At 46.5% G+C, this 27223-nt stretch overlaps 1 protein-coding gene across 5 annotated transcripts in view; it reads right to left on the bottom strand.

Annotated features, from left to right (window-relative positions):
* Positions 1 to 26518, bottom strand: part of BAIAP2 (BAR/IMD domain containing adaptor protein 2) — a 455453-nt gene extending 428935 nt beyond the window's left edge. For 3 of the 5 annotated variants that reach the window (XM_063961088.1, XM_063961087.1, XM_063961089.1), the window contains exon 1: positions 26410 to 26518. In XM_063961088.1, the coding sequence (XP_063817158.1) occupies positions 26410 to 26457 (48 nt within the window). In that variant the 5' untranslated portion in view covers positions 26458 to 26518. The remainder of the gene's footprint in view (positions 1 to 26409) is intronic. The other 2 variants (XM_063961090.1, XM_063961086.1) reach the window with 1 other exon arrangement.
* Between the last annotated feature and the right edge of the window lie 705 nt (positions 26519 to 27223).

Raw genomic sequence — 27223 nt, 5'->3', positions numbered from 1 at the left:
TGTTTGATAAATGTTGAGGCCAATGTATTTGATATCTGTGGGGACTAATGTGTTTCCCCCCCCCCCCCCCATGGGTAACTGATAGCGTGCCTTGGGAATTATAAAGTCTTGTTAGGCGTGCCGCGAGTCAGGAAAGGTTGAAAATCTCTGGATTAGACATTCTAATAACATGTCAAAAAGTTTGATTTTAGTTCCATCATTTACACTTTCAAAAGAACAGAAAACAAAAAATAAGATTTTACTTACCAGTAAATCTATTTCTCGTAGTCCGTAGTGGATGCTGGGGACTCCGTAAGGACCATGGGGAATAGACGGGCTCCGCAGGAGACAGGGCACTTTAAGAAAGAATTTGGATACTGGTGTGCTCTGGCTCCTCCCTCTATGTCCCTCCTCCAGACCTCAGTTAGAGAAACTGTGCCCAGAAGAGCTCACAGTACAAGGAAAGGATTTTGGAATCCAGGGCAAGACTCATACCAGCCACACCAATCACACCGTATAACTTGTGATAAACTTACGCAGTTAACAGTATGAACAACAGATCATCAAATCAACCCTGATGCAACTATAACATAACCCTTATGTAAGCAATAACTATATACAAGCATTGCAGAAGAAGTCCGCACTTGGGACGGGCGCCCAGCATCCACTACGGACTACGAGAAATAGATTTACCGGTAAGTAAAATCTTATTTTCTCTAACGTCCTAGTGGATGCTGGGGACTCCGTAAGGACCATGGGGATTATACCAAAGCTCCCAAACGGGCGGGAGAGAGCGGATGACTCTGCAGCACCGAATGAGCAAACACAAGGTCCTCCTCAGCCAGGGTATCAAACTTGTAGAACTTTGCAAAGGTGTTTGAACCTGACCAAGTAGCCGCTCGGCAAAGCTGTAATGCCGAGACCCCTCGGGCAGCCGCCCAAGAAGAGCCCACCTTTACTGATTTTGGCAGCGGTAATCCAGCCGCAGAATGAGCCTGCTGAATCGTGTTACAGATCCAGCGAGCAATAGTTTGCTTTGAAGCAGGAGCACCCAGCTTGTTGGGTGTATACAGGATAAACAGAGACTCAGTTTTTCTGACTCTAGCCGTTCTGGCTACATAAACCTTCAAAGCCCTGACCACATCTAGTAACTCGGAATCCTCCAAGTCACGAGTAGCCACAGGCACCACAATAGGTTGGTTCAAATGAGATTACACCACTTTTGGCAGAAATTGCGGACGGGTCCGCAATTCTGCCCTGTCCATATGGAAAACCAGATAGGGGCTTTTATGTGACAAAGCCGCTAATTCTGACACACGCCTAGCTGAAGCCAAGGCTAATAGCATGACCACCTTCCACGTGAGAAATTTTAACTCCACGGTTTTAAGTGGCTCAAACCAGTGTGACTTCAGGAAACTCAACACCACGTTAAGATCCCAAGGTGCCACTGGAGGCACAAAAGGGGGCTGAATATGCAGCACTCCATTTACAAACGTCTGAACTTCAGGTAGAGAAGACAGTTCTTTTTGAAAGAATGGATAGGGCCAAAATCTGGACCTTAATGGAACCCAATTTTAGGCCCAAAGTCACTCCCGACTGTAGGAAGTGAAGGAAACGGCCCAGCTGGAATTCCTCCGTAGGGGCATTCCTGGCCTCACACCAAGCAACATATTTTCGCCATATACGGTGATCATGTTTAGCCGTCACGTCCTTCCTAGCCTTTATCAGCGTAAGAATAACCTCATCCGGAATGCCCTTTTTCCGCTAGGATCCAGCGTTCAACCGCCATGCCGTCAAACGCAGCAAGTCTTGGAACAGACAGGGCCCCTGTTGCAACAAGTCCTGTCTTAGAGGCAGAGGCCATGGGTCCTCTGAGCATTTCTTGCAGCTCTGGAAACCAAGTCCTTCTTGGCCAATCCGGAACAATGAGTATTGTTCTCACTCCTCTTCTTACGATTCTCAGCACCTTGGGTATGAGAGGAAGAGGAGGAAATACATAGACCGACTGGAACACCCACGGTGTCACTAGTGCGTCTACAGCTATCGCCTGAGGGTCTCTTGACCTGGCGCAATACCTCTTTAGCTTTTTGTTGAGGCGGGATGCCATCATATCTACTTGTGGCAGTTCCCACCGACTTGCAATCTGCGTGAAGACTTCTTGATGAAGTCCCCACTCTCCTGGGTGGAGGTCGTGCCTGCTGTGGAAGTCTGCTTCCCAGTTGTCCACTCCCGGAATGAACACTGCTGACAGTGCTCTTACGTGATTCTCCGCCCAGCGAAGAATTCTGGTGGCTTCCGCCATCGCCACCCTGCTCCTTGTGCCGCCTTGGCGGTTTACATGAGCCACTGCGGTGATGTTGTCTGACTGAATCAGCACCGATCGGTCGCGAAGCAGGGTCTCCGCTTGACGTAGGGCGTTGTATATGGCTCTTAGTTCCAGGACATTGATGTGAAGGCAAGTCTCCCGACTTGACCATAGAGCTTGGAAATTTCTTCCCTGTGTGACTGCTCCCCACCCTCGGAGGCTTGCGTCCATGGTCACCAGGACCCAGTCCTGAATGCCGAATCTGCGGCCCTCGAGAAGGTGAGCACTCTGCAGCCACCACAGGAGAGACACCCTGGCCCTGGGGGATAGGGTGATCAGCCGATGCATTTGTAGATGTGATCCGGACCACTTGTCCAACAGATCCCATTGAAAGGTCCTCGCATGGAACCTGCCGAATGGAATGGCCTCGTATGATGCCACCATCTTTCCCAGGACTTGCGTGCAGTGATGCACAGACACCTGTTTTGGTTTTAATAGGTCTCTGACCAGTGTCATGAGCCTTCTCCATCGGGAGATAAACCCTCTTCTGGCCTGTGTCCAGAATCATGCCCAGGAAGGGCAGACGAGTCGTAGGAATCAACTGCGACTTTGGAATATTTAGAATCCAGCCGTGCTGTTGTAACACTTCCCGAGAGCGTGCTACGCTGATCAGAAACTGCTCTCTGGACCTCGCCTTTATGAGGAGATCATCCAAGTATGGGATAAATTCTGACTACTTGCCGTCGCAGGAGCACCATCATTTCCGCCATTACCTTAGTAAATATTCTCGGTGCCGTGGAGAGACCAAACGGCAACGTCTGGAATTGGTAATGACAATCCTGTACCACAAATCTGAGGTAATCCTGATGAGGTGGATAAATGGGGACATGAAGGTAAGCATCCTTTATGTCCAGAGACACCATAAAATCCCCCCCTTCCAGGCCTTCGATGACCGCTCTGAGTGATTCCATCTTGAACTTGAACCTTTTCCAGGTATATGTTCAGGGATTTTAAATTCAATATGGGTCAGACCGAACCGTCCGGTTTTGGTACCACAAAAATGGTCGAATAGTAACCCCTTCCTTGTTGAAGGAGGGGAACCTTGACCACCACCTGCTGAAGATACAATTTGTGAATTGCAGCTAACACCATTTCCCTCTCTAAGGGGGAAGCTGGCAGGGCCGATTTGAGGGTAACGGTGAGGGGGCATCTCTTCAAATTCCAGCTTGTATCCCTGAGACACAATCTCTATAGCCCAGGGATCCACCTGGGAGTGAACCCACTTGTGGCTGAAATTTCGGAGATGCACCCCCACCGGGCCTAGCTCCGCCTGTGGAGCCCCAGCGTCATGCAGTGGATTTAGTGGAAGCCGGGGAGGACATCTGTTCCTGGGAACTAGCTGTATTGTGCAGCTTCTTTCCTCTACCCCTGCCTCTGGCAAGAAAGGACGCACCTCGGACTTTGCCTTTTTGTGATCGAAAGGGGCAAAAAATTTGACTTTCCAGCCGTAGCTGTGGAGACCAGGTCCGAGAGACCCTCCCCAAACAACTCCTCACCCTTGTAAGGTAAAACCTCCATGTGCCTTTTTGAGTCGGCATCGCCTGTCCATTGCCAAGTCCACAGGACTCTTCTGGCAGAAAATCGACATTGCATTTATTCTAGAGCCTAGTAGGCTAATGTCTCTTTGAGCATCTCTCATATACAGGACAGCGTCTTTTATATGCCCCAGGGTCAGCAATATAGTATCCTTGTCCAAGGTATCAAGTTCCTCAGATAAGGTATCTGTCCATGCTGCTACAGCACTACACATCCAGGCCGACACAATCGCAGGCCTTAGTAAGGTACCTGAATGTGTATAAATGGACTTCAGGGTACCCTCCTGCTTTCTATCCGCAGCATCTTTTAGGGTGGCCGTATCCTGTGACGGCAGGGCTACCCTCTTGGATAAGCGTGTTAAAGCTTTGTCTACCCTAGGGGAGGATTCCCAGCGTAACCTGTCCGTTGGCGGGGAAAGGATACGCCATAAGCATCAGTGTGGAAATCTGCAGTTTATCTGGAGATTCCCAAGCCTTTTCACATAACTCATTTAGCTCATGTGAAGGGGGAAAGGTCACCTCTTGCCTTTTTTCCCCATACATATATATACCCTCTTGTCAGGGACTGGGGTTTCCTCTGTGATGTGCAACACATCCTTCATTGCTATAATCATAACGGATGGCTTTAGCCAATTTAGTCTGTAACTTTGCATAATCGCAATCGACACTGGAGTCAGAATCCGTGTCGATATCTGTGTCAACAATTTGGGATAGTGGGCGCTTCTGAGACCCTGACGGCCTCTGCGACATAGGATCAGGCATGGGCTGAGACCCCGGCTGTCCTAAGGCTTCAGCTTTATCCAACCTTTTATGCAAGGAAGTAACATCATTTAAAACCTTCCACATATCCAGCCAATCGGGTGTCGGCGGCGGCGACCCCACATTCATTTGTTTCCGCTCTGCTTCCACATAGCCTTCCTCGTCAAACATGCCGACACAAGCGTACCGACACCACACACACAGGGGATGCTCCTTTTGAAGACCGTTCCCCCACAAGGCCTTTTGGAGAGAGAGAGAGAGAGAGAGAGAGAGAGAGAGAGAGAGAGAGAGAGAGAGAGAGAGAGAGAGAGAGAGAGAGAGAGAGAGAGAGAGAGAGAGAGAGAGAGAGAGAGAGAGAGAGAGAGAGAGAGAGAGAGAGAGAGAGAGAGAGAGAATGCCAGCACACACCCCAGCGCTATATGTCCCAGGAATCACACAGTAACTTAGTGTTAACCCAGTAGCTGCTGTATATACTGTTTTTGCGCCTAATTTATGTGCCCCCCCCCCCCTCTCTTTTTACCCTCTTCTACCGTGTTTCTGCAGGGGAGAGCCTGGGGAGCTTCCTCTCAGCGGAGCTGTGGAGAGAAAATGGCGCTGGTGAGTGCTGAGAAAGAAGCCCCGCCCCCTCAGCGGCGGGCTTCTCTCCCGCGTTTGTGTAAAAATATGGCGGGGGACCATGCATATATACAGTGCCCAACTGTATATATGCCCACTTTTGCCAAGAGGTCTCTAATTGCTGCCCAGGGCGCCCCCCCTGCGCCCTACAGTGACCGGAGTATGTGGGTGTAGTGTGGGAGCAATGGCGCACAGCTGCAGTGCTGTGCGCTACCTCAGTATGAAGACTGGAGTCTTCTGCCGCCGATTTCGAAGTCGTCTTGCTTCTTTCAACCGGCTTCTGTCTTCCGGCTCTGCGAGGGGGACGGCAGCACGGCTCCGGGATCGGACGACAAAGGGTGAGATCCTGTGTACGATCCCTCTGGAGCCAATGGTGTCCAGTAGCCTAAGAAGCAGGACCTCTCTTCAGTGAGTAGGGCTGCTTCTCTCCCCTCAGTCCCACGTAGCAGAGAGTCTGTTGCCAGCAGATCTCTCTGAAAATAAAAAAACCTAACAAAATACTTTTTTATAGCAAGCTCAGGAGAGCTCACTAAGTAGCACCCAGCTCGTCCGGGCACAGATTCAAACTGGGGTCTGGAGGAGGGACATAGAGGGAGGAGCCAGAGCACACCAGTATCCAAATTCTTTCTTAAAGTGCCCTGTCTCCTGCGGAGCCCGTCTATTCCCCATGGTCCTTACGGAGTCCCCAGCATCCACTAGGACGTTAGAGAAAATAGCATCTGCAAAAGTTTGGGCACCCTGCAGAGTTAATACCTTGTACTGCCCCCTTTGGCAAGTATCACAGCTTTTAAACGCTTTTTGTAGCCAGCCAAGAGTCTTTATATTCTTGTTTGAGGTATCTTCGCTCATTCTTCCTTACAAAAGTCTTCCAGTTCTTTGAGATTCCTGGGCTGTCTGACGCACTGCTCTTTTAAAGGTCTATCCATAGATTTTCAATTATGTTGAGGTCAGGAGATTGTAAAGGCCATGGCAAAACCTTCAGTTTACGCCTCTTGATGTAATCCACCGTGGATTTTGAGGTGTGTTTCCATTTGTGGAAGCCAGCCTCTTTAACTTCAGCTTTTTCACAGATGGCATCAAGTTAGCGTCCAAAATTTGCTGGAATCTTATGGAATCCATTTTTCCTTCTACTCATGAAATGTTCCCTGTGCCACTGGCTGCAATACAACCCCAAAGCATGATTGATCCACCCCCATGCTTAACAGAGGTTCTTTTCATTAAATTCTGTGCCCTCTCTTCTCCAAACGTACCTTTGCTCATTGCGGCCAAAAAGTTCTATTTTAACCTCATTGGTCCACAGAACTTTATTCCAAAATGCATTAGGCTTGTCTATATGTTCATTTGCAAACTTCAAACACTGATTTTTGTGGTGAGGACGTAGAAGAGGTTTTCTTCTGATGACTCTTCCATGAAGACCATATTTGTACAAGTATCTCTTTATAGTGGAATAGTGTACCACAACTCCAGTGTTTGCCAGATCTTCCTGGAGGGATCGTGCAGTCAAACGTGGATTTTGACTTGCTTTTCTCACAATCCTGCGAGCTGTTCTGTCTGATATTTTTCTTGGTCTTCCAGATCTTGCTTTAACTTTTACTGTTCCTGATGATTGCGATTTCTTAATTACATTCCGAACAGAGGACATGGTCATCTGAACGCTTTGCTATCTTTTTATAGCCATCTCCAGCTTTGTGAGCGTCAACTATTCTCAGTTTCAGTGTTCTACACAACTGCTTAGAGGAACCATGGTGCGGATTGTTGGAGCAAGGTCAGATGAGTCTGGGCTTTTAAAACCTTTGAGATTGACATCACCTGGTCTTTCCAGACGATGATTGAGAACAATCCATGACACTGCCAGATCTCAGCTGTCCAAAGGGGGCAGTACACGGTATTAACTCTGCAGGGTGCCCAAACTTTTGCAGACGCCATTTTTTGTTTTCTGTTCTTTTGAAAGTGTAAATGATGGAAATAAAATCAAACTTTTTTTTGACATGTTATAAGAATGTCTAATCTGTAATTTGATGCCTTTTGGAGATTTTTCCATCTTTCCTTGGCTTCTTTTTGCACATTAAAATGAATTTTTGCCTGGGGTGCCCAAACTTTCAAACCCCACTGTAGGTTACTACTAAAACCTATAAGAACTTCCTTTTAAGACACCTTAATAATGCAGCGAAAGCCATTATTCCGGTTCTTTGGAGATCTACTAAAGCTTCCTCCATTAAAGATTGGTTCACAAAGATCGATTATTATATGGAAATGGAGGACCTAATCTCCTTTACATCAGGTAATACTTTGATATTCACAGAGCCGGCCATAGGCAAACTAGGCAATTGCCTAGGGCATTTGATATGCATAGGGGCATCAGCAGCTTCTGCTGATTAATATGATATGCGGCATGCCTATGTTGTGTGTAGCATTTCATATGCAGATACAGCCACAGTCTCACACAGTATATAGGCATGCTGCATATCATTTTAATCAGCAGAAGCTGCTTGTGCATCCTAGCCACACAGCAATGCAAATAAGGTGCATTTTCATAAAAATAGGTGCCCAACACTAGCATTGAGGCAAGATTTATGAGGACAAATCTGTATCCAAGCAGAGGCAGAGGTCACAGTGTTAGTGGCAGTGTGAGTGCTGTGTGCATGTGAGTGGGTTGGTTGTGCAGTAGTGTTCAGAATATGTGTAAGGAGCATTATGTGTGTCATGTAAAAACGCATTAATAATGTGCAACATATGTGTAAAGGGACACTATGTGTCATTATGTGTATAAGGGCATTAATCATGTGCGGCATATGTGTAGGGGGCACTATGTGTGTCATTATGGGTATAAGGGCATTAATAATGTGCGGCATATGTGTAAGGGACATTATGAGTAAAAGGGCATTAATAATTGTTGTCATAATGTGTAAGGCACATTATGTTTATAAGAACATAATGTGTCTCATATGTGTAAGGGGCATTACTGTGTGGAATTATGTGTATAAAGGCATTACTAATGTGTGGCATTACGTGTATAAGGTGCTCTACTATGTGGTGTTGCGTATAGAAAGGGCACTACTGTTTCATCTAATGTGAATAAAGAGCAATAGGGTGTGGTGTAATGTGAATAAGGAGCAATTCAGTGTGATGTAATGTGAATAAGGGGCTCTACTGTGAGGAGTAACGTTTATAAGGTAAAGTGATACTACTGTGGGATGTAATATGAATTATGGACACTATCGCATGATCAAATGTGAATAAAGTTTCAGTACTGTGTGGTGTAATTAGGGTTACTATTGTGTGGCCATGACCCTTGCCAGCAAAAACATACCCCTATTTGGGATGTGTGCCAAATGTGCGAACTGTTTTTATTTAAAATATAGGGGGTACAAACACCAAAATAAGGACTGCTATGGGTGAGGGGTGATGGTACTGGGAAAGAGGTGCAAGGTCAGAGGCGGAACCAGTGGTGGTGCTAGGGGGCACCAGCCAAAATCTTGCCTAGGGCATCATATTGGTTAGGGCCGGCTCTGGATATTTACCGCAACCTGGCTCCCGTGGTTGGAGTTTAAAGAATCTCCACTATATTCTTCCTTGATAAGACAATCTTAATCCATCCTAAAATGTGCTTTCTTCCATTAAATTCATTACACTCATCCAAATCATATTCTCGATCTGAATGATTCTCCGTTTATCTGCAACATCCTTAGATACACAATCTCTATCAGCCCCTGCTTTTCTATTTCTAATTTTCTTCTGTTTCTTACTTGTAAACTATGGTTTAAACAGTTTTTGTTTTGAGAAAAAGCATTTTTCCTTCCTTCGATGATATGGTGTATATTTGGTGCTTATTTACTGCATTATACGACAAATTGTCTTTTTTGCAAGATCAGATGCTATTCCTATATAGACTTTGTACTTGCTCAATTAATGCTCCAAACTCTGTATTTGCAATATTTGAAACTTTATTGCAGTCAATGTATATTTTGTGTATGACAAAACCAAAGCCGATTTTTTTTTTTTTTTTAATCGGCCATCATTTATGAGGCAAAACCCACACACAGATTGGCATCGGACCCCATTACATACGACCCCAGGTGTATCCTAGTCGCATCGCACTGCGGCAAAGACAACATTTTCGATGCTAGCAGAGTTGCACAGGACTTGGCAGCTCACTTAGTGTTCATGCTAGGCTATTGTGCCTGCCTGATTTGAAAGTGGCAATATGTGCCCTGCCCTAATGGGCTGCAGTGTTTAAGAGATGGCGGATGAATAGATGCTGTGTGGCTTCTATTCAAATTGAAGGAAGCCCAGCACCTCAGGTGATGTGTCACGAGGACACGCCTCCACCTCAGTCAGCCATGCGCCGATTTCAGGAGTGTGCGCAGGAAAGAAATCAGCACCCGATTACCCTGCACCCAATCTACCAATAACACTATTACTTGCACCAGGAATCTTAAGCTGTGTTTTCTAATGGGCAAAACCATGTGCACTGCAGGTGGGGCAGATATAATATGTGCAGAGAGAGTCCGATTTGGGTGGGGTGTATTCAAACTGAAATCTACTGTGCAATGTAAAAATACAGTAAAGCAGCCAGTATTTACTCTGCACAGAAAAAAACATTTTTTAACTCACCCAAATCTAATGGGCCCTACACAATGGCAGATCCGCCGCCGAGCTGTGTAGGGCCCTTAACTCTGCACATATTATATATGCCATGGTTTTGCCCATTAGAGAACAATTTTGCTGCTGCGATCAGGTCTGAATTAGGACCACAGAATGTGCTTTTTGAAAACGTATTACTGGGGGTGGGGAAGACTAAAGACCTTGTTCAATAAGCCAAGAGAAACAAGACTCCTACGGGGAAACTAAGACAAAATACCATCTTACAGCCATCTAATACCAATATAGAATACAAACAAGGTGACTGAGAACACAGAATGAAGGCATCAACCTTGTATGGGCTTTACTTCCAACACAGTAGATTCTTGGAAAGATAAAAATGTTCATATACAACAAATCCTACTACAAAGAAAACCCTGTCAACACATATAATATGTAAAGGGTTTAATAAATAAGAACCACTTCCACTAGGGCAGCTGTATCGCACAGGAGACCAAAAAGCCTTTGGAATAACCATTTAGTTAAGTCTACACTGCACCAATAAATGACATCCAGAATGACTGATTATCGTTCAGAAATGTTCTGGGAGGTTGACAATTGTTTAGGAAAAATGTTTGGAGTTATAATAAGGCCATACATACACACACCTGACTTGCTATTAGAATTTTTTTTTTAATTCGGGATTGCTGTAGTGACTGGAGACCTCACAGCCTGAAGGGGCTTTTGTTTACACGGGATCAGTATGTAATACAGACGGTTGGGATGTTGGCCGTCAGTATACAAGCAGTGGCATCCTGGTAGTCAACATGTCTCAGCAGCGGTGTGAGCACAGAGTCCCCTTGCGGGCTTGCTATGCTCACAGCGGGCTACACCCACGTGTGGGAGTAGCCCCTGTGAGCTGGGATTCCGGCTGGCGGCATTGTCAGGAGTAGAGATTCCAGTGTCTGTATCCCGACTGCTGGGATCCCGACTGGTAGCAATTTTACTGCATCCCGTTTACACGTTAGTGAATAAGATGACCAAATAACAGTCCCTGTTACCAACAAACATTTTGCATAATAAACTGGCATAGTACCCAAGGTAGAATACATACAGCAATGTCACTGTCTGAGCACTATGCCGGCACCACAATGCAGACATGGTTAATATGCTTCTTTAAGCATTTTAAAGTGGTCAGCAGTAATTTGAAACATGCTGTTAAGTATAAAACAAGCAACAACGTCATTCAGCGAATTAGGTTTCCTAGTTGTATTTCCAGGAAAACCTACCTTAATGTGTTACACACCATGTATTGCCCTTACTTCTCCTGCAGCTTCCATATTTTGACAATCAAACATACTTGAGTCTTCTTGAGAAGGTGTCTACCACCCAGTGCCGTAACTAGGCATTTTAGCGCTGTGTGCAAGAAACGACAGTGGCGCCCCCCCCCCCCATGTAAGATAGGGGCAGTGCGCGCCGCAGGTGCGCGAAAAAATTATAGGGGCGTGGCTTCACGGGAAGGGGCGTGGCCACAAAATAATAAGAATTTACTTACCGATAATTCTATTTCTCGGAGTCCGTAGTGGATGCTGGGGTTCCTGAAAGGACCATGGGGAATAGCGGCTCCGCAGGAGACAGGGCACAAAAAAGTAAAGCTTTTACCAGATCAGGTGGTGTGCACTGGCTCCTCCCCCTATGACCCTCCTCCAGACTCCAGTTAGGTACTGTGCCCGGACGAGCGTACACAATAAGGGAGGCAATTTGAATCCCGGGTAAGACTCATACCAGCCACACCAATCACACCGTACAACTTGTGATCTAAACCCAGTTAACAGTATGATAACAGAAAGAGCCTCTTAAAGATGGCTCCTTAACAATATAACCCGAATTTGTTAACAATAACTATGTACAGTATTGCAGATAATCCGCACTTGGGATGGGCGCCCAGCATCCACTACGGACTCCGAGAAATAGAATTATCGGTAAGTAAATTCTTATTTTCTCTATCGTCCTAAGTGGATGCTGGGGTTCCTGAAAGGACCATGGGGATTATACCAAAGCTCCCAAACGGGCGGGAGAGTGCGGATGACTCTGCAGCACCGAATGAGAGAATTCCAAGTCCTCTTTTGCCAGGGTATCAAATTTGTAGAATTTTACAAACGTGTTTTCCCCCGACCACGTAGCTGCTCGACAGAATTGTAATGCCGAGACCCCTCGGGCAGCCGCCCAAGATGAGCCCACCTTCCTTGTGGAATGGGCCTTAACAGATTTAGGCTGTGGCAGGCCTGCCACAGAATGAGCAAGTTGAATTGTGTTACAAATCCAACGAGCAATCGTCTGCTTAGAAGCAGGGGCACCCAACTTGTTGGGTGCATATAGTATCAACAGCGAGTCAGATTTTCTGACTTCAGCCGTCCTTGAAATGTATATTTTTAAGGCTCTGACAACGTCCAACAACTTGGAGTCCTCCAAGTCGCCAGTGGCCGCAGGCACCACAATAGGTTGGTTCAGGTGAAACGCTGATACCACCTTAGGGAGAAAATGCGGACGAGTCCTCAGTTCTGCCCTATCCGAATGGAAGATTAGATAAGGGCTTTTATAAGATAAAGCCGCCAATTTAGATACTCTCCTGGCGGAAGCCAGGGCCAGTAACATAGTCACTTTCCATGTGAGATATTTAAAATCCACCTTTTTCAATGGTTCAAACCAATGGGATTTGAGGAAATCTAAAACTACATTTAGATCCCACGGTGCCACCGGAGGCACCACAGGAGGCTGTATATGCAGTACTCCTTTAACAAAAGTCTGTACCTCAGGAACTGAGGCCAATTCTTTTTGGAAGAATATTGACAGGGCCGAAATTTGAACCTTAATAGATCTCAATTTGAGACCCATAGACAATCCTGATTGTAGGAAATGTAGGAAACGACCCAGTTGAAATTCCTCCGTCGGAACACTCCGATCCTCGCACCACGCGACATATTTTCGCCAAATGCGGTGATAATGTTTCGCGGTGACTTCCTTCCTTGCCTTAATCAAGGTAGGAATGACTTCTTCTGGAATGCCTTTCCCTTTTAGGATCTGGCGTTCAACCGCCATGCCGTCAAACGCAGCCGCGGTAAGTCTTGAAAGAGACAGGGACCCTGTTGTAGCAGGTCCCTTCTCAGAAGTAGAGGGCACGGGTCGTCCGTGACCAACTCTTGAAGTTCCGGGTACCAAGTCCTTCTTGGCCAATCCGGAGCCACTAGTATTGTTCTTACTCCTCCTCACCGTATAATCTTCAATACCTTTGGTATGAGAGGCAGAGGAGGAAACACATATACTGATTTGTACACCCAAGGTGTTACCAGTGCGTCCACAGCTATTGCCTGTGGATCTCTTGACCTGGCGCAATACTTGTCCAGTTTCTTGTTGAGGCGAGACGCCATCATGTCTACCATTGGTCTTTCCCAACAGTTTATTAGCATGTGGAAGACTTCTGGATGAAGACCCCCCTCTCCCGGGTGAATATCGTGTCTGCTGAGGAAGTCTGCTTCCCAGTTGTCCACGCCCGGGAAGAACACTGCTGACAGTGCTATTACGTGATTCTCCGCCCAGCGAAGAATCTTGGCAGCTTCTGCCATTGCACTCCTGCTTCTTGTGCCGCCCTGTCTGTTTACATGGGCGACCGCCGTGATGTTGTCCGACTGAATCAACACCGGTTTTCCTTGCAGGAGTGGTTCCGCCTGGCTTAGAGCATTTTAGATTGCTCTTAGTACCAGAATGTTTATGTGAAGAGACTTTTCCAGGTTCGTCCATACCCCCTGGAAGTTTCTTCCTTGTGTGACTGCTCCCCAACCTCTCAGGCTGGCGTCCGTGGTCACCAGGATCAAATCCTGTATGCCGAATCTGCGGCCCTCCAATAGATGAGCCTTTTGCAACCACCACAGAAGATATACCCTTGTCCTTGGCGACAGGGTTATTCGCAGGTGCATCTGAGGATGCGACCCTGACCATTTGTCCAACAGATCCCTTTGGAAAATTCTTGCATGGAATCTGCCGAATGGAATTGCTTCGTAAAAAGCCACCATTTTTCCCAGGACTCTTGTGCATTGATGTACAGACACCTTTCCTGGTTTTAGGAGGTTCCTGACAGGTCGGATAACTCCTTGGCTTTTTCCTCGGGAAGAAAAACCTTTTTCTGAACCGTGTCCAGAATCATCCCTAGGAACAGCAGACGTATCGTCGGAAAACAGCTGCGATTCTTGGAATATTTAGAATCCAGTCGTGCCGTCGAAGAACTACTTTAGATAGTGCTCTTCCGACCTCCAACTGTTCTCTGGAACTTGCCCTTTTTAGGTCGTGCAAGTAAGGGATAATTTAGATGCCTTTTTTCTTTGAAGAAACATCTTTTCGGCCATTACCTTGGTAAAAAGGCCCGGGGTGCCGTGGATAATTCAAACGGCATCGTCTGAAACTGATATTGACAGTTCTGTACCACGAACCAGAGGTACCCTTGATGAGAAGGACAAAATTTGGACATGGAGGTAATCCTTGATGTCCAGGGACACCATATAGTCCCCTTTTTTCCGGTTCGCTATCACTGCTCTGAGTGACTTTATCTCGATTTGAACCTTTTATGTAAGTGTTCAAAACATTTTAGATTTAGACTATGTGTCACCAAGCCGTCTGGCTTCAGTACCACAATATAGTGTGGAAAAATAATACCCTTTTCCTTGTCGTAGGAGGGGTACTTTGATTATCACCTGCTGGATATACAGCTTGTGAATTGTTTCCAATGCTGCCTCCCTGTCGGAGGGAGCCGTTGGTAAAGCAGACTTCAGGAACCTGCGAGGAGAAGATGTCTCGACTCTCCAATCTTTACCCCTGGGATAATACTCGTACGATCTAGGGGTCAACTTGCGAGTGATCCCACTGCGCCCTGAGACTCTTGAGACTACCCCCCCACCTTGAGTCCGCTTGCACGGCCCCAGCGTCATGCTGAGGACTTGGCAGACGCGGTGGAGGGCTTCTTTTCCTGGGAAAGGGCTGCCTGCTGCAGTCTACTTCCCTTACCTCTATGTCTGGGCAGATATGACTGGCCTTTTGCCTGCATGCCCTCATGGGAAAGGAAAGATTGAGGCTGAAAAGACGGTGTCTTTTTTAGCTGAGATGTAACTTGGGGTAAAAAAGGTTGGATTTCCCAGCTGTTGCTGTGGTCCCCAGGTCCGATGGACCGACCCCCAAATAACTCCTTCCCTTTATACAGCAATACTTCCATCTGCCGTATGGGATCTGTATCACCTGACCACTGTCGTGTCCCTGACATCTTCTGGGAGATATGGACAACGCACTTATCTTGATGCCAGAGAGCAAATATCCCTCTGTGCATCTCACATACATATATATAGAATGCATCCTATTAAATGCTCTACATGAATAAAATATTTTCAGTCAGGGAATCCGACCAAGCCAACCCAGCACTGCATCTCCAGGCTGATGGCGATCGCTGGTCGCAGTATAACCACCGTATGTGTGTATATACTTTTTAGGATATTTTTCCAGCTTCCTATCAGCTGGCTCCTTGAGGGCGGCCGTATCTGGAGACGGTAACGCCACTTGATAAGCGTGTGAGCGCCTTATCACCCTAAGGGGTGTTTCCCAACGTACCCTAATTTCTGGCGGGAAAGGGTATAACGCCAATATTTGCTATCGGGGTAACCCTACGCATCATCACACACTTCATTTTATTTTATCTGATTCAGGAAAAACTACAGGTAGTTTTTTCCACTCCCACATAATACCCTTTCTTGTGGTACTTGTAGTATCAGAAACACGTAACACCTCCTTCATTGCCCTTAACGTGTGGCCCTAATGAGAAATACGTTTGTTTATTCACCGTCGACACTGTATTCAGTGTCCGTGTCTGTGTCTGTGTCGACCGACTGAGGTAAATGGGCGTTTTTAAAACCCCTGACGGTGTTTCTGAGACGCCTGGACCGGTCCTAATAGATTGTCGGCCGTCTCATGTCGTCAACCGACCTTGCAGCGTGTTGACATTCTCACGTAATTCTCTAAATAAGCCATCCATTCCGGTGTCGACTCCCTAGAGAGTGACATCACCATTACAGGCAATTTCTCCGCCTCCTCACCAACATCGTCCTCATACATGTCGACACACACGTGCCGACACACAGCACACACACCGGGAATGCTCTGACAGAGGACAGGACCCACTAGCCCTTTGGGGAGACAGAGGGAGAGTCTGCCAGCACACACCAAAAACGCTATAATTATATAGGGACAACCTTATATAAGTGTTTCTCCCTTATAGCATCTTTTATATATATACAATATCGCCAAAATCAGTGCCCCCCCTCTCTGTTTTAACCCTGTTTCTGTAGTGCAGTGCAGGGGAGAGCCTGGGAGCCTTCTCTCCAGCTTTTCTGTGAGAGAAAATGGCGCTGTGTGCTGAGGAGATAGGCCCCGCCCCTTTTTCGGCGGGCTCGTCTCCCGCTATTTTTGAAGTTAGGCAGGGGTTAAATATCTCCATATAGCCTCTGTGGGCTATATGTGAGGTATTTTTTGCCTCTAATAAGGTTTTTATTTGCCTCTCAGAGCGCCCCCCCCAGCGCTCTGCACCCTCAGTGACTGTTGTGTGAAGTGTGCTGAGAGGAAAATGGCGCACAGCTGCAGTGCTGTGCGCTACCTTTATGAAGACTCAGGAGTCTTCAGCCGCCGATTTTGGACCTCTTCTCTCTTCAGCGTCTGCAAGGGGGCCGGCGGCGCGGCTCCGGTGACCATCCAGGCTGTACCTGTGATCGTCCCTCTGGAGCTAGTGTCCAGTAGCCAAGCAGCAAATCCACTCTGCACGCAGGTGAGTTCACTACTTCTCCCCTAAGTCCCTCGTTGCAGTGATCCTGTTGCCAGCAGGACTCACTGTAAAGTAAAAAACCTAAGCTAAACTTTCTCTAAGCAGCTCTTTAGGAGAGCCACCTAGATTGCACCCTTCTCGTTCGGGCACAAAATCTAACTGGAGTCTGGAGGAGGGTCATAGGGGGAGGAGCCAGTGCACACCACCTGATCTGGTAAAAGCTTTACTTTTTTGTGCCCTGTCTCCTGCGGAGCCGCTATTCCCCATGGTCCTTTCAGGAACCCCAGCATCCACTTAGGACGATAGAGAAAATAGCAATTCATACTACGGTGCACAGTAGTCTACATTATTCAAATTACGCTGCACAGTAGCGCCACTACACCAGGTAGAGCCCCTTTTACACATTGCGGCATACAGTCCCCCTTTTTACACATTGCGGCATACAGTCCCCCTTTTTACACATTGCGGCATACAGTCCCCCTTTTTACACATTGCGGCAGCCGGTGTCCGAGAGAGCGAGAGCGATATACTTACCTTCTCCCCGCTGACAGGCTCCTCGTGCTGGCATCTCCCTCTCGGTGCAGGCAGTGAGGTGAGAGGGAGGGGGACTGGAGCCGCAGCAGCGCTATTTCATTGTTAGTAAGCGCCACTGCAGCATCCCCCTCTTCTTCCGTATTGGCTGCCTGGCGCTGCTGAGGATGCTGGGATGAAGGAACCGCATCCATAGCAGCGCCGGGCAGCCAATACAGAAGGAGAGGGGCATGCTGCAGCGGCGCTTACTACCAATGAAATAGCGCTGCTGCGGCTCCCTGCTCCCCCTCCCTCCTCCTCCTTGTCCGCTGCCCGGCGCTGGTCTCTTCTCCCTCCAGCGCGGCGCACACAGCATGTAATGAGTCAATTTGACTCATTACATGCCGCTGGCCGTGCGCCCTCAGGGCAACTGCGCTGTGTGCCAAGCCCACTTGGCACACACGTAGTTACGGCCCTGCAACCGTATATGTCCTCATAATTACACAGAATAACGTAAGGTTCTTCTAAAGGATGCCTTGGTGGAATGGTGTGGTGTGCAAAATGTGTTGTACCCAACAGCTTCTAAGCATAGGCTTTCATTTCCTGATGTAATTGGTAATGCCACTTTCTCCAAGCATTATTTAATTATGTCGGAGTTATGCTTGCCATACATTAGGACGACCAGCATCCGATCCCTCATAAGATTTCTCTTTGTTCCCCTAGCACACGATTTGGAGTTATGTGCAGACAATCGATTGTGTGCCTCACAAAAAGCACATGATCACCTGGAAGGAAATGCCACTCAATGATGCCGATTGTATACGATGCATCTTATGTGCATAAAACAAGGGGGGTCATTCAGAGTTGTTCGCTCGTTGACGATTTTCGCTATACTGTGATTAGTCGCTTACTGCGCAAGGTTCGCAGAGCGCATGCGCTTAGTTATTTTACACAAAAGTTAGGTATTTTACTCACGGCATAATGAGGATTTTTCATCGTTCTGGTGATCGTAGTGCGATTGACAGGAAGTGGGTGTTTCTGGGCGGAAACTGGCCGTTTTATGGGAGTATGCGAAAAAAACGCTGGCGTTTCTGGGGGAAACGCGGGAGTGTCTGAAGAAACGGGGGAGTGTCTGGGCGAACGCTGGGTGTGTTTGTGATGTCAAACCAGGAACGAAACTGACTGAACTGAACGCAATGTAGGAGTAAGTCTGGAGCTACTCAAACTGCAAAGAAATTTCTATTCGCAATTATGCGAATCTTTCGTTCGCACTTCTGCTAAGCTAAGATACACTCCCAGAGGGCGGCGGGTTAGCGTGTGCAATGCTGCTAAAAGCAGCTAGCGAGCAACTCTGAATGAGGGCCAAGGTACGATATGCATAGGATTACAACAGATAATATGGGCTGCACAGATGATCTGAGGATGCGACATTCGACCCACGCATCACATTCATACCCAAAACACGTACTAGTGTATGGCCAGCATTAGACAGCAAGCTAGTGTTTTATTCCATGGAGGCAACGAACCAGCAGCAATTCACTATTTGCTACAACTTCTCAAGCCCCATACACACTAGACGGGAAAGTAAGAAACATCCTCTACCATCTCGTCTAGTGTGTACACTCAATATCATTAAGGATGCACGGGAAGGTTAACGACCCCCTCCCTCATCTGAACAGTCCAGCTGAGGGCGGACCTGCAGCATGGCCCCCCTCCCCCCGCCAAGTGTGTATGCACTTGCCGATGTCGGCACCCAGCTGGGTCCCCGCCACCAATATCGCCAGGTACACACATCGGCTAGTGTGTACCCGGCTTTATTCTGCTACACATGTGGTGGAGTAATTTATAATTATAAAATTACTTATTCTAGAAACTCCCCCATGCCTAAGGAGCCGAATTGTCACAGGGGCCAAGTAAACCAGCCCTGCCATGGTCTACAGACCCATGATGATCTTTGTCTCAATTACGTAGTCAAACTATTAATGAAAGGGCTTGAAGTGGTCAGAATGCCGCCCCCCCCCCCACACACACCTCCCTGAAGCCAATCAGCTGCAGTGACAGCCTTCATCTGTAGCAGTTTACATTAAGACTACATGCTATGTCTGAGCTGACTGCAGTGGTGAGTTTGTGGTAAACCAAGAACGAAGTCTTGCATGAAGAGTGTAAATTGTAAGAAAATTCCAGCACCATTCCAATTATGTATGGTCATCAAAATCATGCTCATCTGTATAGGAGGGGGGCATTAGCGGTACAGTCTAAAATGGCCATGACAATGGAGGGGTCTATGTACTAAAGGGGGGTACACACGGAGAGATCCGTGTTTAAAATCTAAGCAATCGGACTAGATTGCACAGATTTTAAGCACGGATCTGTGGTGTGTATGACCCCCAGTGATAGCGATGCGTAGGGCTATCGCCAATACTAGATTGAGCATGTATGCAGGCTCAATCTAGTGGGTCGCTCACTTCAGCGCTGTGTGAAGTGAGCAGCCCCCCGTCATCGTCCCTCGCCCAGCACATTGCGCTGTGCTGAGTGGGGGGAGAGAAGTGTGCCGAGCGGTCTGTGTTAAGATCGCTCAGCACACATCTCTCCTGTCAGTACTGGCCTTTAGCCTTGGAGAGAGATAAAGTGGACAGATAACCAACCAGACCCTGTAATTTTTCAAACCCAGCCTGTAACAGGACAGTTAGGAACTGGTTGGTACTTTGGGCCTGATTCAGAGAAGTACACAAAGCAGATATTCCACAGGAACGGAGCGATTATGGGCAGACTGCGCCTGTCCTGCGTTCGCACTGCACATGCGCCAAGTTGTCACTGAACCCAAACGCAATGAGTATTCCTTTGCAAAGTGATTGACAGGAAGTAACCGTGTGGGGGGTGTTAACAGTGAGTGGTTGTTAAAACACAGGCGTGTACCGGATGTCAGCTAACGTACAAAAACATGGCACCTGCATGACTACTGCCAGGTCTAGTCTGCATAGTCACAGGTCTACCCTTCAGACAGATGTTCCTTGTTCTTGCGTATAGGCTGTGCATGTGTACGCAACTGTGAATGAGTTGGGTAGATACTGTAGGAGTCTCTTCATCTCTGTGCTCCAGCGTCACTTGCTGATATCTGCAGTTGGGTAGAACAATCGCACTTGCAGCTGCATTAGCATATGTCTCTGTATCAGGCCCTCTCTCGCTCTCCAAGGCTTAATGCATATACCAAGTATCTTCCTCTGACATGCATTAAGCATTTGTGAATGAAGGAAGGGGGTCATTCCGAGTTGTTCGCTCGGTAAAAATCTTCGCATCACAGCGAATTTCCGCTTAATGCGCATGCGCAATGTCCGCACTGCGCCAAGTAAATTTGCTATGCAGTTAGGATTTTTACTCACGGCTTTTTCATCGTTCTGGCGATCGTAATGTGATTGACAGGAAATGGGTGTTACTGGGCGGAAACAGGCCGTTTTATGGGCGTGTGGGAAGAAACGCTACCGTTTCCGGAAAAAACGCAGGAGTGGCCGGAGAAACGGGGGAGTGTCTGGGCGAACGCTGGGTGAGTTTGTGACGTCAAACCAGGAACGACAAGCACTGAAATGATCGCAGATGCCGAGTAAGTCTGAAGCTACTCAGAAACTGCTACGAGGTGTGTAATCGCAATATTGCGAATACATCGTTCGCAATTTTAAGATGCTAAGATTCACTCCCAGTAGGCGGCGGCTTAGCATGAGCAAATCTGCTAAAATCCGCTTGCGAGCGAACAACTCGGAATGACCCCCGAAGGCTTTTTAGATTTCATCAGCATGTGCTATAGGTTTGGCTTGAATAGATTTTCAAATACGAAAACCTATTGTGTTATGACAAAAACACACATTGAGGCATCTTTATACACCATATCATAGAAATCTATGGTATAGAATTAACAGAAGTATAGGAGAAAATCAATTTAGAGGCAAGCAGAAATAGTATAAAGAAATAATATTCAAATGATTGCTGTTCTGCAGGGATTCAGCACCAGCCACACTGTAGGCTGCTTGCTACCCAAGTCATAGCAGGCTGTGAACAGCTAGAGTGTGAGGGCACATACAATACTCAGTAGATGACAATGTACAATGGTGTGAGATGCTCCTCTCTCTGACAATGGTAATGGTCTCAAAAGGGAAGAGACATTTACCTTTCTCAACAGGGAAGATTCTGCTTATTTCAGTATATCTTATTTGAGAGGTCTTTTTTTAAATGCTTGCATGATATATTGCCTGAGGCACGTGTGATTTTTAAGGGGTGGCAAACAAGGGCTTAGTTACACGCGATGCTACTGCAGAGCTCTCACTTCTGCTACACAGCAGGTGACAGCCGTCTGCAGGTAAAATGGAGAGAACTTTGTACCCCCACTGCTTTAGATGGGAGATCAACTGGAGGATTGAAACAGAAATACAGAGAGAAAATGCAGACCCACGCATCATTCACCTCCTACCCAAAGTGACAGCACGTTCCCACACAGATAGATATCCAAATTGCTGAACTGATACATTAATTGGTTCTCTCATTCTTCCTGCACATTAAACGTGAAGTCGGCCATGCCCCCTGCACAGCAGGTCAGTAGACTCAGCAATGATCTGTGTTATAATAATCCTAAAGCCAGGCGACCCCACCCCCGCTATCTACGGTGGAAGCTTACAAAGGATCATTATAGAAGACATTCATAGAAATAAGGCTTTATTTAAATAGCTATTTTTTTTCTAATCCTATCAGGTGCAAGTGGTCTTCTTATTTCAGTTAACAAATGAACAGCAAATCGAAGTCAGGCCATCCAGTTCCACTGCGCATGTCACATCACGCATGCACCAAGATGGTTGGCAAAGTAGCAAGTATTCATACCCCTGCTAGCCAATATCACTGAGCAACTCTTTGCTCTGGTCACATTTTCTAATAAAATTGAGGGTAATGACAGATTTCCCATCACTTTGATAAGCAGCCAAACACAACTTGTGTTCATACTATTTATCATAGAAAACTTATGCTTGGAAAAAAAAAAAAAATATTAACACTCTAGCCATCAAACACACACTAAACAGCATTCACCCATACAATCCCAGTTGGGAGGCGGTCGTTATATCGACATACATTGGGTCAACAATGTCACTAGGTCGACATGCGTTTTTCACATTTTTTCATACTCAATCCACGTGGACTACAATTGGGAACGATAACCTGTGCCGAACGCAGTGGTAGTGGAGCAAGGCACATTGCCCGAAGAATGGCGAGCGAAGAGAGCCATGCGAGGGGAAGCGGTGCACTAATTGGGGTTCCCCCTCACTTTACAAAGAAAACGACACCAAAAACAGTAAAAAAAAAAAAAAAAAAAAGCGAACAAACTTCATGTTGACCTTTTTCTATGTCGACCCAATGCCCATGTCGATCTAATGAGGCACACCCATCCCAGTTTGTAGAGTTTTACATCAACGCAACAGGTTATAATGCACTTTTCCTGAAAGGTTTTTACCATAGGCAAGAAACATTACTGCATTTGGCTTTGGGGTTCTATATAAACTAATTAAAGGGGCCTCTCATGCCTGCAGAAATACTGCACAAAAGGCTGGTACCAAATGGTGCACATAGCACACTCCTTTATACAGGGAGTTTAAAAGGTCCCTCTGCAGTGAGCACCGTCTCAGGCAGCAGATCAGCCATGCAAGGTCAGAGAGGGACAATATTTTCAACACTTAATATACAGTAATGTAACAAAGTATCGGATATGGTATCCGGTCTCTAGGTAGACAGTCATTAGGTCAACATGTGCTTTTCAAAAAGGTCTTCATTTTCTTTTTCATACTTTAAGATCCACATGGACTACAATTGGAAACTGTAACCTGCACCGTGCGCAGCGGCAGCGGAGCAAGGCACCTTGCCCAAAGCATGGCGAGCGAACACGGTGCACTAATTGGGGTTCCCCGTCACACCAATTTATTTTTTTAAACTCATGTCGTCCTATTTTGGGTGTTGACTCTATGAACCACACCCATCTTCTATTATGTTGTCATATTAGCACACATTCTCTGCATGGAGACTTTCTGTCACTGTGGAGGGATTTTCTGAACTCCCTGTATAACATACCAAATGCAAAATTAATTTTCAAATTTAATAGAATATAAAATTTTATCTTTTGAATTTATAAATGAATAGGCTGCATTCACTTTTTCAACCCAAAAAATGGCTGCTTATATCCTGTAGGTGATGAGAACGCCAAAGGAAATACACACCTATACCCCTTTCATACTGCCAATGCCGGATCCCACCCGGGAATTAGAAACGGGTACTTCCCGGGTGGGATCTGACATTGGAGACTGTCCTACCTCTTCTGCTGGCTTCCAGACTTGGTATATTGCGGGGTCGGGTGCTATAGCGGCGGGGGACGGAGCCGGCAGCGGAGGTGGAGGCGGCGCTGGGAGACGAGCTCATCTCAGCGCCGCCTCTCCCTATCTTGTAAATGGGTTCTGGATCGTCACGACCCGTGAATCCGTTTACAGAGCAACTGACCCGGTATTCAACCCGGGAATAACACTGCTTATAACCCGGATTGAATTACCGGGTCAGGCGACCCAGGAAATCAGACACGGCGCTTTCACATCGCACACTGACCCGTGTCAACCCGGCAATATGCCAAATTGATACCGGGTTATTTGTGCGGTGTGAAAGGGGTACTAGAGAGTTTACCTTACATAGAACAGCTTTGTTTTTACTACTAGAGAGTTTATCAGCTATGCTTGGCTCTGTGTACATTAGTCATGCTTGAATTGGATACATAGAGTCAGGGCTTGTCATGAGAGTGTGCAGAGATAGCCTCAAGGAGAGCCCACACAAGGTTGTATTAATCTGCTCCTTTGTTTTCCAGTTCACTCCCTTCTAGAAATCAAGGTTACACAGAGGCTGGTACATACAGGGACAAAGTTATTTAACACAAATCAGTTTATCTTCTTTCTAGAATACCAAAGGGGTTATAGTCTTACATGTGTGTAGTGTTTAGACATATATACTTGGAGGTTACATTATTGACAAAAAAAATAAAAAATACTGCAACACTAAAAAGGTTTTCAGAGTCTCAAATTGTTTGTTAGTATTGTGCTTGCTTCCCATCTGCATTACATATTTAGAAGGAGAATGAATAATAAAAGGTGTTCTATTGTGTATAAAGGTTATAATAATATATTGCAACATAGATAAACAGATTATGTAGGGCACATGACAAACAGAAACCATTATACACAGCAACCACTGCTTGAGAAAGAGCAGGCAGCAGATTAGGAAAACCATACGCAAAAAAAAAATATAAGACTTCTGAAGATATTAAGCTAATAAATTATGTCCAATATAAAAGCATGGAACCAAGAGACATGCCAGAAAAGCCCCTAGTACCTATTCATCTAGTACCTTGCTTACAGTTTCCTTAAGTTGTATATAATATTCATTAATTTCTCATTAGCAAGTGCAGTCTCTCAGCCACAGATCTAGTAAAACACGAACTATGGTGACCTACCAGAGCTATCTGTGGCAGCCAGAACACACTTGCATAGTGCATTCTGGTATCATCGATTTAAATGAGCAAGTTTGAATGTTATTAGATTTGTACTCTTTAGTGATGTGATGAGCAACAGGTAGCTTTCTGGGATTCATGCGGCCCTCAAAGTCTTCACTTAACACCCTTGGCCCCTTCTTATTTCTTGGCACATTTGTTAACAGAAAAGTTCTAAACAAGCTATATATTACAATAGAAAGGGGAATCTCATTGTTTAAAGTGTATTAATTTCAGTTAAATAAAAGGACTACACAATGCAGCCCCAAGTGTATCAAGTTGCCTGTCACCACTATAGGGCAATGGCACACTTCCCACTATAAAATATTTCAGTTACCTGTGCAAGTGGTCATGAGATCGTCAGTGATTTCCAGTATCATTAGAGGATAAATACGGATATACTATAAATGCTTTTACATACACAGCTACTCCTATTATATTTAACCAAAATCCATCAGGTTGTGAATAGGTTAATACACTGCAGATCTAGGCTTAATCCATTCCATACACAAATAACACCGGAAAGAACAAGCTGCTACTGTATGTTTGCAGCACCATAGACAGTGTCTGCAGAACATAACCAGATTTCATTTGCATATAATAGAATACAGAAAAGAAAAGCAACAGTTAAAATACAGTTTTAGTATATCATTAAAGCAATTAATGATTGTATGCAAATAGTGATATGCCCAATCAACAGGCATTAGCCATCTTATATTTTGAAGCATCAGCTGGGCCTATGAACAGAGCAACAGGTACCTCCCCCTAATGCTTCTCTGCAATTATGCGCAGATCTCAGCATTGCCCTTCTGTGACAAGGGTTTGAGGTAATTGAAACTAAAATTAAATTTTCCACTTGTAGATTGCTATTGACACCTTACTACAAGAATCAAATATTAACACAGACTTCAAACAAAATAATTCTACTGTATGATGATATGTTATTGTGATAGGATGCTAGAATGTTTTTCCTATTGTCTAAATTTGGACAGTAAAACAATAACGATGTTTGTAATTAATAAAATACTACGAGAGTTAGCTATCTATGCTTAGCATAAACAAAGGCGAGATTGCATCTTCAGAAACAGCCAATTACAATAATGCTATATATTACTGAGTATCACTAGTACATTTAAAAATACAAAAAAAAAATATATATATATAAAATGTAAAGAGGAGTAGGGCTTAATGAAAACAGAAGTGTCAGCCACGTAGAACACAATAAGTCAGTGGTACAGTGCTGGTCTCTGCAGGAGACCTATGTGTTGCGCATGCAACTTTACCAGCATTTTAGATCTCACATCCAAGTTGACAGGATTCTGCCATACACAGTAACCAGAGGATACATAAAAGCACATCTTCCAAAGTGAGAAAGTCAGACCGGCAGCCACTGCATGGGTCACTCCGGAGATTACTCAGCACCAGGACCCTGGACAGCACTAGGTGACCCGAGAGTAAGGGGGGGATCCAGCCTACACCTCCACAGCAGTGACCCGCACACATCCACGCGTACATGTCACACAGACCCGGGAACAACAAGTGTCACCGAGCAGCAGCAGTAACACCGGGCCCGCAACGTGCTTCCTCAGGCTCCAGCGCCCCTCACCCAGCGCTGCCCCGACCTGAGGTGGAGCTGCAGGTGTCGCCGCGGCCTCACCTTGTACACATTCTCGGTCAGCCGGTGCACCTCCTCCGAGCGGGACATCTTGCTGCCATACACCGCGCCCCGCACTCCAAGCGCTGGCTACAGAGGCTGCTACACTCTCCCCTGCCGTGTAGGCGCTTATATACCGGGAGGGCTGCATCCTCCCCGCCCCGGACTGCCTCGGTACCGCCCACTCCCCGCCTCATGCTCTGTCAGGACGCAGCCTCGTCTCCTATATGTAGCCGCCCCTTGGGTTACCTAGCCACAGCCCTGGACGCTGAGGGGCACGGCGGTGATTGTGCTGTGCGGCCGGGCATTAGCGTTCTCCGGGGACTCTGTGCACGGTGAGGGCAGTGTATTGGTGTCCGGGAACGCGGTGCAAGGAGAGGGCCCGGGTAGGGTTTCCAGACCTTTTCCGTTTCAGATACCAGGATGGGGGCGTGGTCAGGGCGTGTCCAAAATTGAATTAGTGTTAACAGTATGGCAGTATAATTGTCAGATATTAAGTTATTTTCTAACCACTCTTAAGGGGCCAATGTATCACCATCCACGTCTGAGGATGCTGATGGTATGTGATAAAATTGAGCCAATCCATACTGCTATAATTACATCACTCGGATCAGCTGCAAAACTCTGGGTGGCAATGGAGTCGGTTGCCGCCACGCTCCAGACCTGTAGGGGGCACCTGGCTCCTCCACTGTACCCCGTCCCCACCATCATAGGCACACAGGGTGTACTTGATGTGCACAGGCACACCCTAATGTGAAGAGCCCCAGCAGCCGTTGGCAGGGGCGGATCCAGAAGAAACTGAAAGGGGGGCACCATG

This window comes from Pseudophryne corroboree, chromosome 3 (assembly GCF_028390025.1).
Source record: "Pseudophryne corroboree isolate aPseCor3 chromosome 3, aPseCor3.hap2, whole genome shotgun sequence".
Classification (NCBI taxonomy): Eukaryota; Metazoa; Chordata; class Amphibia; order Anura; family Myobatrachidae; genus Pseudophryne; species Pseudophryne corroboree.
This window is presented reverse-complemented; position numbering and strand designations above follow the sequence as displayed.